General features: G+C 51.6%; 1 protein-coding gene across 1 annotated transcript in view; it reads left to right on the forward strand.

The window, feature by feature from the left end:
* The window catches only part of LOC132385611 (ATP-citrate synthase-like), a 174,275-nt gene that overhangs the window by 126,508 nt on the left and 33,052 nt on the right, over positions 1-14,715 (forward strand). Inside the window, exons 23-27 of the mRNA XM_059957784.1 lie at positions 5,501-5,582; positions 7,648-7,758; positions 9,889-10,016; positions 11,501-11,594; positions 13,433-13,587. Of these exons, the coding sequence (XP_059813767.1) occupies positions 5,501-5,582; positions 7,648-7,758; positions 9,889-10,016; positions 11,501-11,594; positions 13,433-13,587 (570 nt within the window). The remainder of the gene's footprint in view (positions 1-5,500; positions 5,583-7,647; positions 7,759-9,888; positions 10,017-11,500; positions 11,595-13,432; positions 13,588-14,715) is intronic.

Here is a 14,715-nt window from a genome sequence, read left to right on the forward strand (position 1 = left end):
CCAAGGTCCCAGTTAAACTGGGGGTTGGGGTGTGGGTACCCAACCTTTTTTTATGCCCTGGACCCCTGCCATTAACTGAAGGGTCTGTGGACAATGGGTTGGGAATCCATCAGCTGGCCAGATGAGGCTTGTGTCAGGTTGGAAGAGCAACACCAACATATTCCAACATAACACACACACAGACACACACAGACAGACACACAAACACTCACACACACAGACTTACACACACTCACACACACTCACACACACATACTCACACACAGAGAGACAGACACACACACAGACACATATGCACACACTCACACTCACAGACACAGACACACACACGCACAGACTCACACACACACAGACACACAGGCACACTCACACACACATACAGACACAGACTCACACACACACACTCACAGACACAGACTCACACACACTCACTCACAGACACAGACTCACACACACAGACACACACACATACACACACACACTCACACACACAGAGACAGACACACACACACAGACACACATGCACACTCTCACACTCACAGACACAGACTCACACACACACACACACACACACACACACACACACACACACACAGAGACAGACACACACACACAGACACACATGCACACTCTCACACTCACAGACACAGACTCACACACACACACACACACACACACACACACACACAGACACACACACACACACACACACACACACACACACACACACACACACACACACACACACACACACACACACACACGGTCTCAGCAGGTCAGGGTGCATCTGTGGAGAGAATAAGCAGTCGATGTTTTGGGCCAAGACCCTTCTTCAGGATGTCAGAAATGTACCTTCGTCTCTGCCTCACTCTCCCCCCATCCTGATCCCCACCCCACCAGACTCGCTATTCTGCCTATTGACCATGACAACACTCTTCAGGCCTTTCGCTCTACCATGTTGGTCGACCTTTTAGGGTCATAAGTCACAGCAGCAGATTGGGGCAACGGCCCACTGCGTCTGCTCCGCCGTTACATCATGGCTGATTTACTATCTCTCTCTCAAACCTGGTCTCCTTGTTCCTCCTCTTAACCTCTGACGCCCTGACTAATTAAGAACCTTTCAACCTCTGCTTTAAATACACCTCCACAGCCATCTAAGGCAATGAATTCTACAGATTCACCACCCACTGACTAAAGAAATTCCTCCTCATCTCTGGTTAAGTGATTGTCCCTCTGGTCCCAGACTCCCCCACTATAGGAAACATCCTCTCCACATCCACTCTATCTGTACCCTCTGGTCCTAGACGCCCCCACTACAGGAAACATCCTCTCCACATCCACTCTATGTGTGTCCTCTGGTCCCAGACTCCCCCACTATAGGAAACATCCTCTCCACATCCACTCTATCTGTGTCCTCTGGCCCTAGACTCCCCCACTATAGGAAACATCCTCTCCACATCCACTCTATATGTGTCCTCTGGCCCTAGACTCCCCCACTATTGGAAACATCCTCTCCACATCCACTCTATCTGTGTCCTCTGGTCCCAGACTCCCCCACTATAGGAAACATCCTCTCCACATCCACTCTATCTGTGTCCTCTGGTCCTAGACTCCCCCACTACAGGAAACATCATCTCCACATCCACTCTATCTGTGTCCTCTGGTCCTAGACTCTCCCACTATAGGAAACATCCTCTCCACATCCACACTATCTGTGTCCTCTCATCCTGGACTCCCCCCGCACTATAGGAAACATCCTCTCCACATCCACTCATCTGTGTCCTCTGGTCCTAGACTCCCCCACTATAGGAAACATCCTCTCCACATCCACTCATCTGTGTCCTCTGGTCCTAGACCCCCACTGTAGGAAACATCCTCTCCACATCCACTCATCTGTGTCCTCTGGTCCTAGACCCCCCCACTGTAGGAATTACCCTTCCCACATCCACTTTTATCCAGACCTTTCAATATTCATTAGTTATCAATGAGATCCTCCCTCATTCTTCTGAACTCCAGCGAGTACCGGCCCAGAGCCACCAATTGCTCCTCATATGTTAACCCTTTCATTCCTAGAATCATTCTCGTAAACCTCCTCTGAACCCTCTCCAATGCCAGCACATCTTTTTACAGATAAAGGGCCCAAATCTGCTCACAGTACTCCTGTGTGTGGTCTGACCAATGCCTTATAAACTCTCAGTATTATATCCCTGCTTTTATACTTTAGTGCTCCCTAAATTAATTCTAGCATTGCATTTGCCTTCGACTAACTCATCCTGCGAGATAACCCTTAGAGTTGGGACTCTCAGCATTTTTTTGTGCCATGGACTAATACCATTAAGCAAAGTGTCCTTGGACCCCAGATCAGGAACCCTGCCTTGGGGCATCTGCAAAGAGGACTCCCAGGTCCCTTTCCACCTCCTGATATTTGAATTTTCTCCCCATTTAGAAAAGGTTTCAAAGGTTCGTTTAATATCAGAGAAATGTACACAATATACGTCCTGAAATTATTCTTCATCGCAACCATCCACGAACACAGAGGAGTGCCCCAAAGAGTAAATGACAGTTAAATGTTAGAGCACCAAAGCCCCCCCACTCCCATGACCCCCCCCCCACCAGCAAGAGAAAAGCATCGGACCCCCCCCCCACCAAGCACTCAAATCGTGCAGCAAAGCAATGACTCGCAGATTTACGATGTTAAAAGTCCGTTGCCTCGCTTTTCTGAGCTCTCCGCCCAAAGATCTCGGGCGTCTAGACACCCAGCCACCAGCCAGCTGGCTGCTTTCGACCTTCCCTGTACTCCCACGACGCGCCGGTTCCCTGTGGAGGCACCGACCTGGCGTCCAGCCGCCTCCGGAGCCCCGAGATCCCGGAACCCTAAAGGTGCGTCAGTCTCCCGGGCTGCGGCCTTGGCATATCGAATAGCGGCCGGTGGTGAGACCCCGAGAGCGGGTCCTATTCCCGTAAAGGACCGGAGTCAGCCTGTAACTCCAGGTCAGGGTCTTCGAAAGAACCCTGAAAGGGAAAAGTAGTTACAGGTGCCCCCCCCCAACCCTTTACAAAGGTAGAGTGTTCCTATGAAACCTCTGTTAAGTCGAAACGGCGTAAAGGGAAGGACTATTAATTTATGTGGGAAAAATTTTTGTAAAAGCGAAGTGGTGTAAAGCGAACATTTGTAAAGCGGGGGACACCTGTATTAAAGATAGAAACAGAGCTGTTTCTGAAGCCTACACCTTTATTTCTTGCACCAAAGTGCAAGACCATACATTTTTCAGTACTCTGTTCCATCTGCCGCTTCTCTGCCTGTTCACCCAATCTGTTGAAGTCCTTCTGCAGTCTCCCTGCTTCCTCATCGCTGCCCGGCCCTCCATATCATCAGCAAACCTGGCCACAAAGCCATCAGTTATGCTGTTCAAATCTTTGCCTCCTCAGGTTAACCCCAGATCAATCTAACCCTTCCCTCCCACATAGCATCCCCGTTTCCCTGTCATCCATGTGCCTGTCTAGGAGTCTCTTAAATGTCCCTAACTTATCTGTCTTTACCACCACCCCAGCAAGGTGTACCGTGTCCCCACCACTCTCTGTCGAGGGAAAATAACGTTAACTCTGACATTTCTGAACCACCCCCCCCCTTTTACTGGGCATCTTTGGAAACGCAGTGTGATTTACTGCACCCCCCCCACCCCCGGCAATCGCTCGTCGGCAGGAAATAACAGATCGTACGCTGCGTGCAGTTACGAAGAAGTACATTTAAGAATGTTGACTTAAGCAAACAGTCATTAGAGGAAAGAAAAGAGGGGTAAAAAAGGACCCATGATACTTAAACAGTCAGACGTGCACGGTGGAGCTCCAATCTTGAACTTGTCAGTAACTCGGGCGCTGGAGCCTCGATTTGCACGTCGCCTTCCGGAGGTCCGCTCGAAGTCCGCCTTTGAGCAAACGGGTCTCCCGCGGGAGTACTGGCCCTTCCTCCCTGAAGCCGCTCATCTGCACAAAGCAGCAGGGATGCCATCCTCCGCCATCTCCCCTCCTGTTCTCTCCCGGCTCCCGCCAGCAAAGACCTGTCTCCCCCACCCACCCACCCCCCAGCATTCTCCCAATTCCATCATCCAGATCGGCCAACGCCACATCCCTAAGCTGAGCCAGCAAAGACCTGGTATCTTCAGCTCAGACCCAAGCAGGCGGAAAGCGGTCCGGACTGCCCTTACTGAACTGGCCTAATTTAACCAGGGTGTTACCTTTCCATATAACCTTCCTCAAATCACCTTAAAATTGTGACCCCTTGTATTAGCAGTTTCTGCCCTGGGAGAAAGTTGCCCCAGTCTATCTCTGCCTCCTACGTTCTTCCTGATTCCTGACTAATTTCTTCACCCGAGCTCCTTAGTTTTTGATTTAAAAATATATACGAGGGGTGGTTGATAAGTTTGTGGCCTAAGATAGAAGGAGTCAATTTTAGAAAAACTAGCACATTTATTTTTCAACATAGTCCCCTCCTACATTTACACACTTAGTCCAGCGGTCATGGAGCATACGGATCTTGGACCTCCAGAAAGTGTCCACAGCAGGGGTGATTGATAAGTTTGTAGAAGGAGATGAGTTATACAGCTCTTGTAACAGGCACGTGCAGTTCAACTCTTTGAGTGATTATGCAAAAAGTTTGAAGATAATAACTCATCAGGGGTGATTGTTAAGTTTGTGGCCTAAGGTAGAAGGAGATGAGTTATTAACTTCAAACTTCCTGCATCATCACTCAAAGAGTTGAACTGCATGTACATTTAACAAGATCTGTATAACTCATCTCCTTCTTAGACCACGAACGTATCAGTCACCCCTGCTGTGGACGCTTTCTGGAGGTCCAAGATCCGTATGCTCCACGACCGCTGGACTAAGTGTGTAAATGCAGGAGGGGACTATGTTGAAAAATAAATGTGCTAGGTTTTCTAAAATTGACTCCTTCTATCTTAGGCCACAAACTTATCGATCACCCCTCGTAGCTTCCGAGAGACATCAGAGCACGCAGTGAAATGAGTCCTTTGCGTCAACGGCCAGCCCAGTCAGAGAATGCGCTGGAGGGGGCTACCACACTTCCAACATATCATGCCCACAACGTAACTTTCCGTGTGACCGTACACTCCTTACGGCCTGCAGCGGGAACTGAACCCTCGATCGCTGGCGCTGTAATGCGTCGTGCTAACCATTACTCTGCACAAGGTTGTAAAGTTTCCGTGCATCGTTTCTCCCCTGACGGGTTTGCCAGTCACTTTCGCTGCGAGCTCCCGAACCCCCCCCCCCCCCCAACCCCCCTCCCCCCCCCCCCCCCCCCGGGTCTCTGCAGGACAGTGTGTGGCTTCCCCGATTCTCCTTCCGCGAGAAGGTTCACTCTTCCGCGTCTCCCTGGCCGCGTTGCTTCGCAACCCGCTCGCCGGGATTCTCCCCCCACCCCACCCGCCCCGCTAGTTTCGACCTGCTTGATACATGGCTGCCTTTCTCGCCTCTCGGGCAGGTACCCAGGCTCCACGTTCATGGACCACGTCTTGCGTTACCAGGACACGCCGGGAGTTAAAATGATCGTTGTCCTTGGTGAGGTGAGTAACTCTGAGGGGTAGCAGTACGATTCTGGAACTGGTATTCAAGTGACTGTTCAGGGGCTCCCAATTTTTTTATGCTGTGGGCTACTGCCTTTTAGCAAGGGTCTCCAGGCTGAGTGGAAAGGCAAAGTGAAACTTACGGCTAGAAAAGCAGCTAGAATGTTCCCAGATGACATCTGCTGTCTGTAGCAGTCAAGTGTTCAAAAACGTTCAGAGTAAGTTTATTACCAAAGTGCATAGACGCCATCAGATACGACCCCGAGTGTTGTTTTCCTGTGGGAATTCACAGTGCGTACAAATAAAGAAAAATTATAATAAATAAATAAGCAATAAATATTGAGAAGAGGAGATTAAGAATCCTTGGAAGTGAGTCCAGAGGTTGCGGGAACAGTTCAGTGCTAGTGTCAAGAGCCTGATGGCTGAGGGGTAATAAATGTCCCTGAACCTGGTGGTGTGGGACCTGAGGCTCCTGTACCTCCTTCCTGATAGTTGATGGGTAATAACTGTTCCTGAACCTGGTGGTGTGAGTCCTGAGGCTCCTGTACCTCCTTCCTGATGGGTGAGGGGTAATAACTGTTCCTGAACCTGGTGGTGTGAGTCCTGAGGCTCCTGTACCTCCTTCCTGATGGTTGAGGGGTAATAACCATTCCTGAACCTGGTGGTGTGGGACCTGAGGCTCCTGTACCTCTTTCCTGATGGGTGAGGGGTAATAACTGTTCCTGAACCTGGTGGTGTGGGACCTGAGGCTCCTGTACCTCCTTCCTGATGGTTGAGGGGTTATAACTGTCCCTGAACCTGGTGGTGTGGGTCCTGAGGCTCCTGTACCTCCTTCCTGATGGTTGAGGGGTTATAACTGTCCCTGAACCTGGTGGTGTGGGACCTGAGGCTCCTGTACCTCCTTCCTGATGGCTGAGGGGTAATAACTGTCCCTGAACCTGGTGGTGTGAGTCCTGAGGCTCCTGTACCTCCTTCCTGATGGGTGAGGGGTAATAACCATTCCTGAACCTGGTGGTGTGGGACCTGAGGCTCCTGTACCTCTTTCCTGATGGGTGAGGGGTAATAACTGTTCCTGAACCTGGTGGTGTGGGTCCTGAGGCTCCTGTACCTCCTTCCTGATGGTTGAGGGGTTATAACTGTCCCTGAACCTGGTGGTGTGGGTCCTGAGGCTCCTGTACCTCCTTCCTGATGGTTGAAGAGTAATGACTGTTCCTGAACCTGGTGGTGTGGGTCCTGAGGCTCCTGTACCTCCTTCCTGATGGTTGAAGGGTAATGACTGTTCTTGAACCTGGTGGTGTGGGTCCTGAGGCTCCTGTACCTTCTTCCTGATGGGTGAGGGGTAATAACTGTCCCTGAACCTGGTGGTGTGGGACCTGAGGCTCCTGTACCTTCTTCCCGATGGTAGCAGTGAGAAGAGAGCACGTCCTGGGTGTATGTGGGTTGCTGATGCTGAAGAGCACTGATGGTAGTGCTAATGTTGGAGTTGTGCGTTTGACAGCGAGTCAGGATACCTTTAATAGTACATCTGCAGGAGTTTGTTAAGAGACATTCTGTAATAATGAAGAAAATAATTGTCGGGAACCAAATGACCCGGCTTGGTATCTTTGGGCTCGGTGTGTCGGCAACCCATCCATTCACCCCTCCCGCGACACTCCGCCCTCGCCATTCCCAACGTCCTTCGCTCCCGCCAGATTTATAAACTCGCTCTCCGCTCCACGTTGTCAAACACGGTGCTGCGTGTGAAAGTCGTGGCCGCCCCAGTGATATAACCTCCGACCTGTGTACTTTGAGAATAAACTTGACTTTGATGTCGCCGTGCTGGGAGGAAGGCCCCCCCCCCGATTCCGTAGATCAAAGGTTCCCAGCCCGTCTTGTGCCGCGGACCAATGCCATTTGGCAAGGGGTCTATGGTGCCCGGTTTGGGAACCTGTGGACTATGAGGGCCACCTGGACGATTGTTCCCGCTTGGTCCTGCCCACACGGGTGGGCTCGGTGGGGCTGTGTCGCCAGGGAGCTGGAATTCCACAGGATCCAATGAGCCACCTTAACAGGAATCTCTTTCCAGATCGGCGGAACCGAGGAGTACAGGATCTGCACAGGCATCAGGGAACGGAGGATCACGAAGCCCGTAGTCATTTGGTGCATTGGTACCTGTGCGACAATGTTTGCCTCGGAGGTAAGCGTTAGCCACCGTCGGCATTCCGGGAATTCGCTGCAGAGGTTTTAGGGCGAAGGTGGAGAAGTAGTCGTTTGCTGTAAACCCGTAGCACTTAGAATTCGGCCATTCGGCCCGTCGAGTCTGCTCCCCCATTGCATTATGGCTGATTTACTAACCCTCTCGACCCTGTTCCCCCTGCCTCCTCCCCGTCACCTTTGACGCCCTGACTAACCGAGACCCATGATGAAATGGGAGAGCTGACTCGATGGGCCAAATGGCCTGATTTGTATCTCTTGTCCTGATTCGGTTTCCGTAATGACCCCTCCCGGCGAGGTGCCCCCGTTCCGACCTACTTTCTAAATTTCCGCCTGCCCTGGAACATACCGGTGGCACTTCTGTACTGCCGTCTCAGAGAGCGCCCTCAATTCGGCCGTGACCGTCCGGTTGATCTACCATCACTGCAGGACCCGCCACGCGCCCAGGACAGAGAAGCCATCGTGAGAACTCCCCACCCTGAAAACTGCCTTTTCCAAAATCCCCCTTCTGGACAGCGCTAAAGGGTTATCAGAACAAAATAAAAACTCTGCGCGCCATCTTACAAGTGTTTTCCCCCAAGCAGTTAATCTGATCGACCATTCTAGTTAGACCGCCCCACCCCCCCTCTGCCTATTACCCCTGTCTCCGCATTGCAAACACTTTGAATCGAGTTGAATTGACTTTACTTCCTACATCCTCCACATACGTGAGGAGTAAAAATCTTTACATTACGTCTCCGTCTAAATGTGCAACGTGCAGTTGTAGTAATTTATAATAAGTAGAACAGTCAATGTAAGATAGAAATACACTCAGATCAGCGGGAGTTCATCAGTCTGACAGCACGGTGGAAGAAGCTGTCCCGGAGCCTGTTGGTCCTGGCTTTTATGTTGTGGTACCGTTTCCCGGATGGTAGCAGCTGGAACAGTTTGTGGTTGGGGTGACTTGGGTAATATTTAGCGTCAGTTAGTCAAACATTTGTCTTAGTATATAGTATATATTTTACCTTTCTATGCATAGAAAACACTTAAGAATGTTCGGGAACGGAAGTTCTCTGGACTCGGGACAGACCGCTCCCGAGTGCGCTCTCCACCGTGCCGGGTTGATGTGGAGGATCAAAATCTCAAAACCCCAAAACCTAATAATTAAACCACTGCGTTGCTTAGTAATAATTGTAGCTTTCATCGGGGCAGGGCCTTTCTCACTTTATCCTTTAAAATTGTTCCGATCGTTGACCGACAGTAGCCTCACACTTTTCCAATGACCGATGGCGTTTCACCTCTTTCTGATCGTTTTATTATTTCCACTTTATTTTCAATTGTGATCGTGATTATTTTCGTGAACAGAAACACTGTGGATTCAGAGCTCTGGTGCCGGGTCCTGATGTCCACCGCACTGAGACGGGTTAAATCAGGTCCGGGGTTCCGCCAGGTCCTAATGTCCACCGCACCGAGACAGGTTAAATAAGGTCCAGGGTTCCGCTGGGTCCTAATGTCCACCGCACTGAGACGGGTTAAATAAGGTCCGGGGTTCAGTCGGGTCCTGATGTCCACCACACTGAGACGGGTTAAATCAGGTCCGGGGTTCCGCCGGGTCCTGAGGTCCACCAGATTGAGACAGGTTGAATAAGGGACTTGAGCATCTGTGAATTTTGGTATCCGCGAGGGGTCGCGGGACCATTCCCCCGCGGATAAGGAGGACCGACTGTATTTACAATGTGCCTACAATGCTTCCTTTAAATTACATACAACTGTCACACCTCCTCCTTTGCACCCACGTGGATTTTAACCTAGTTGGGACTGGTCTGCCAATTAACTGTGGTCCCTGGCTCTTGGGAACCCATTGTGCGGAGCTGCATTCTAAACCTAATCTACTATCCATATTCAGGCCTGAAGGTTGGCAGCTGAGGTTAATACTTCCAGCTGAAGCGTCGGCTGTTTAATCTTTTCCGCAGATGCTGCCCGGCCTGCTGAGTTCCTCTGGCATTTTGTGCACCTGCTGCTTAATATCTGGTCGTACGCCGCAAGTCCAGGAGGTGCCAAGCCTGCAGCGTGAAGCTGTGGGAGTAATTCCTTGTCTCGGGTCCGATATTTCATGCTGTCTTCTTTCCCGTAGGTCCAGTTCGGTCACGCTGGCGCCTGCGCCAATGAGAATTCCGAGACGGCGGTGGCGAAGAACCAGGCCCTGAGGGAGGCTGGGGCCATCGTGCCGAGAAACTTCGACGAGCTGGGAGAGACCATCAAGTAAGGGCCTCTTGCCTTCCGGGTTTCCGGGACTGCAAGAGGTGGTAAGGTGGCAGGCAAACTTAGCACCGAGTCCGTGTGCAGGGCATTCCGCTGGCTATTGGGAGGGGGTGCAAGGCACGTGGGTGGACTCGGGCTCGGCCGGCAGCTCATGTTGGAGAAGGAAAACTCTGATGTCAAACCTCCCGCTGCCTTGCGGCTGCACCTGCTCACGGGGGAGGCCTTGGGTGGAAACGCCCAAGCTGGAGGCCCCTACGTCGGGTTCAGCGCTGGCTGGCGACTCCTGCCGAATTGTCTCTGTCCCTGCCCCTCCCGCCGGGGGCTCGTTCCACACTTGCACTGCCCTCCGAGCGAAGGAGGTTCCCTCCACGTACGCAGATTCCCCTTAACCCATGGTTTCTAGTTGTCTCCTTGTGGAAGGGGCCTGTTCCGTGGGATAAATCAGCTGCGTGGGGGGGGGAAGAGGCTGCTGCAGGGGCAACAGCGTGCTCTCTGTATCGAGTGACGGAGCTAGCCTGGAGCAACATCTGTTGATGACTCCGGCCAACGGTTGGTGGTGGGTGGGGTGTTGACGTTAGCTATCAGAGAAGCAGGGGTGAAGCTTGGGAGACGGCACAGCAAAGACGATAAAATTCGCAAGCATGTCGCCGAGACTCGAGGACCTGATTTCTGGGGAGAGGTTGAGCAGGTCAGGACTTTATTCCCTGGAGCGCAGAAGACTGAGAGGAGATTTGATTGAGGTTTGCAGAATTTGGAGGGGTAAATACGAGCTGGCTTTCTCTATTGAGACTAGAACAAGAGGCCGTGGGTTAAGGTCTTGTTGAAAGGTCGGAGTGTTTCAGGGGAACCTGTGGGGGGGGGGGAGCTCCTTCACTCGGTGAGGTGGGGGGGTTTGAGAGTTTGGAACGAGCTGCCAGCAGAAGTGGCGGATGTGGGTTCGATTTCAACACTTTAAGAGAAATTAGGATCGGTACATGGATGGGGAGGGGTGTGGAGGCCAATGACCCAGGTGCGGGTGGGGTGGGACTGGGCAGGTTAATAGCGCGGCACGAACTGGCTGGGCTGAAGGGCCTGTTTCTGACCCGCAGTTGTGTTCTGTGACTCAATGATTCTACCGCAGGGGTTCCCGACCCTTTTATTTTAAACGCCATGGACTCCCAACCATTAAGTCTGTGGACCCTGCTCTTCTGTCAGAGGAGAGATGCTGGGACAGCAGATGTTGGAATCTGCGGCATAGCTGGGGAATCTCGGGGGCTGGAGGGGTCGCGGTGAGCTGGATTAGCACCGTGTCCTTGCGCAGGGTATTCCGCTGGCTAGTGGGAGGGGGTGCTTTAACCATTTCTGGCTAAAGACCCTTCACCTGGTGATAGGGTTGGTGTCCTGCACGGGAGGAGAGGGGGGCCGAGGAATTGGGTGGGATTAGGTACTGCGGGGCAATGGTGTGGGTAGGGTACCGTTTGAAGAGTCGTTCTTTAACTTGGCAGGAACGTTTACGACGACCTGATTGCTAAGGGGGTGATAGTGCCTGCGCAAGAGGTTCCCCCGCCGACGGTGCCGATGGACTACTCCTGGGCCAGGGTGAGTGTGGCGTTTGCTGTGTTCAGAATGTCCCCCCGTCCCCCCCAATCAATAACCTGAATTATCCCTCTGCATTTCGCCGCATCTCACCAGCCCGAACCTCGCAAGTGATAGAAATCTCTTCGGTGAGCTAAGTTTTCAGTTGATAAATGCACACGGGTGGTAGGAGAGCGTAGTGGTCCATCGTTATCGTTATGTGCCGTGTTGCAGGACATCCTTATTAGGCACTGTGTCATATGACATCATCATTATGTACCATGTTGTATGACATCATCATTATGTGCTGTGTCATATGACATCACCATTATGTGCCCTGTCATCTGACCTAGGCAGTTGCGGCCTTTCCAAGGCCACGATCCTTCTCGGCAAATTTTATCTACAGAAGTGGCTTGCCACTGCATTCTTCTGGGCAGCGTCCGGAAGGTGTTGGCAAACCACTTCTGTAGAAAGCGCTGTCGAGGACAATCACGGTATTGGAACGACCGTGATCACCTGCGTCATACGACACGGCACGAGCGAACCGTGCAAACTTGCGATGGACAGCAAAAACTCCCAACCGATCAGAATCATGGTGGCATACACCATGAAATTGGTTGTATTTAGAGCATAAGAACATAACAAATAGGAGCAGAAGTCGGTCATCCGGCCCATCGAGCCTGCCCCGCCATTCAATAAGATCATGGCTGATCTGACCATAAGCTCAGCTCCATCTACCTGCCTTTTCCCCATAACCCTTAATTCCCCTACTATGTAAAAATCTATCTAACTGTATCTTAAAAATATTTAGTGAGGAAGCCCCCAACTGTTTCCCTGGGCAGAGAATTCCACAGGTTCACCACTCTCTGGGAGAAACAGGTTTCTCCTCATCTCCGTCCTAAATCTTCTCCCCTGAATCTTGAGGTGATTTGTGTCAGCAGTACAGTGCAATAAGGAATGATCTGTAAATTACAACGAGAAAAATATCCTGAAGAAATTAAATGAAACGGGTAGTGCAAAAGAGAGGAAAACTGGTGAGGTAGTGCTCAGTTCAGTTCAGTTTCAGTTTATTGTCGTTTAGAAACGACAAATGCCATGCAGTTTAAAAAATGAGACAACGTTCCTCCAGAATGATGTCACAAGAGCACACGACAAAACAGACTCTACCAGAAAATCCACATAACGTTTGGCAATCCCCAAACCCGGAGTCCGGAGAGGCTGCTGAGTATTAACATTGCGCTACCGTCTTAGCGCGTTCCCCGGAAAGGAGCTCCAAACCCACCAGACAAAACAAGACTACCCAGACACACCAAGTTAGGAGACCAACTCTACCACCCAACAAACCAAAAACGAAAGCTACAAGACCTACACAAAACCATATAGTTATAGTTAACATATAGTTACAACAGTGCAGACAATACCATAATTGATTTAAAAAAAACAGACCATGGGCACAGTAAAAATAGTCCAAAGATGTTAAAAGACTATAAGTTGGAAAGAACCATCACACAGTTTCCACAAGTCCTCAAGGTCCCGACAGACTCGCCATCCCACGCCGGTGGCAGAAGGGAATACCCCCGCTATGGACTTCCATGGCGCCGCCCGACTCAGCCTGGCAGACACAGCGCACAGTGGAAGCTCAGGGGTGGGTTCAGAAATCTGATGGTGGAGGGGAAGAAGCTGTTCTTGAATCGTTTAAGCAAAATAAAGCAGAACTCTGACAGCCTGGTGGGATAGTCGAGCTGCTGCTGACCAGCACGTATAGAACGTACGTCGAGGAGTCTCCTTAGATAGTAGAGTAAACGCAGGTGACGTGGCCTTGTTCTGATGTCCGGGGCGTGTCCCGTTTCCTTCCTCAACAGGAGTTGGGTCTGATTCGGAAGCCCGCCTCCTTCATGACCAGCATCTGTGACGAGAGGGGCCAGGAGCTGATCTACGCCGGGATGCCTATCACCGAGATCTTCAAGGAGGACATGGGCCTGGGCGGCGTCCTGGGCCTGCTCTGGTTCCAGAGAAGGTGAGGCGCGTACCTTGTTCCGACCGTCCGGTGAAATCCCTCTCCCCGAGTCCCTCTTCAGGGCTGCCCACCGCCCACCGCACGAGTAGCGTTGTGCCGTACGCGTCACTTGGTGACTTGTACGCAGGAGCAGACCCCTCGGCCCACAGCGTTGCGCTGAGCCAGTGAAGAGAGCGGGAAATCGGGACGGGAGTCGGCCACCTGGCCCATCGAGTAAGATCGTGGGCTGACACTGGCCTAGGCTGTTGTCGGCAAGTTCGCTCCACAGCAGTGGGTCATCGAGTGGCCAGCTGAACTGATCTCGTCCGCCTACACGAGGTCCCTGTATCCTTCCAAGTGGAAGGAGTTTGTCCCCTCTCCCCGTTGACCGCGCATGGGTCTCCTCCCGAGCTCCCAGGATGTTCCGGCTGGTTGTCGGAAGTTGTCCCGTCTTGCCCCTCACATCCCCTTTGAAATTACCCCCTCTCGCCGTAAAAGCACGCCCTCTTGGTATTAGACATTTCAGCCCTTGTGGGGGAGAAAGAAGCTCTCTTTCCACTCTGTCTGTGCCTCTCATAATCCTCCATGAGATCGCCCCTCAGCCTCCGCCGCTCCGGAGAAAACAGCCCAAGTTCGTCCAACGTGCCCTCTAATCCAGGCAGAATCCCAGTGAACCTCGTGCACCCTCTCCACAGCACGCTCCAGGTACAGCACTTGCCCTCTCACCTAAGCAGTATCCTTGCAAACCTCTTCTCCACCCTCTCGTGACAGAACACGCCCTCTAATCCAGGCAGCAACGTGGTAAACCTCTTTTATTGGGGGACGGTGTGGAAAAAAAAAAGGTTATTTTCACTCCCTCCTTGTCCAAAGATGCTGCGTAGAAGATCTGGAAAGGAAAAAAGAGAGAATGAAGAGTTAAATTTCATTATGTAACTTGGGAAATCGGAGCACAACATGGCCGTTCTGCCCAGTAGTCTAGACGTACTCAGTAGGTTGTGACGCACTTTCTGGCACCAGGAGGCTCGAAATAAATATCAGTCTCTCTGTTTAAAAACAAAGCCTGCATCATTCCAGTAGTGAAGTATAAACACGACAGGTGTCGACAAGGGACTCCAGCCAGCAGACGAGGTACGCCAAGTGGCCCCACGT

This window comes from Hypanus sabinus (assembly GCF_030144855.1).
Source record: "Hypanus sabinus isolate sHypSab1 chromosome X1 unlocalized genomic scaffold, sHypSab1.hap1 SUPER_X1_unloc_16, whole genome shotgun sequence".
In the NCBI taxonomy this organism is placed as follows: Eukaryota; Metazoa; Chordata; class Chondrichthyes; order Myliobatiformes; family Dasyatidae; genus Hypanus; species Hypanus sabinus.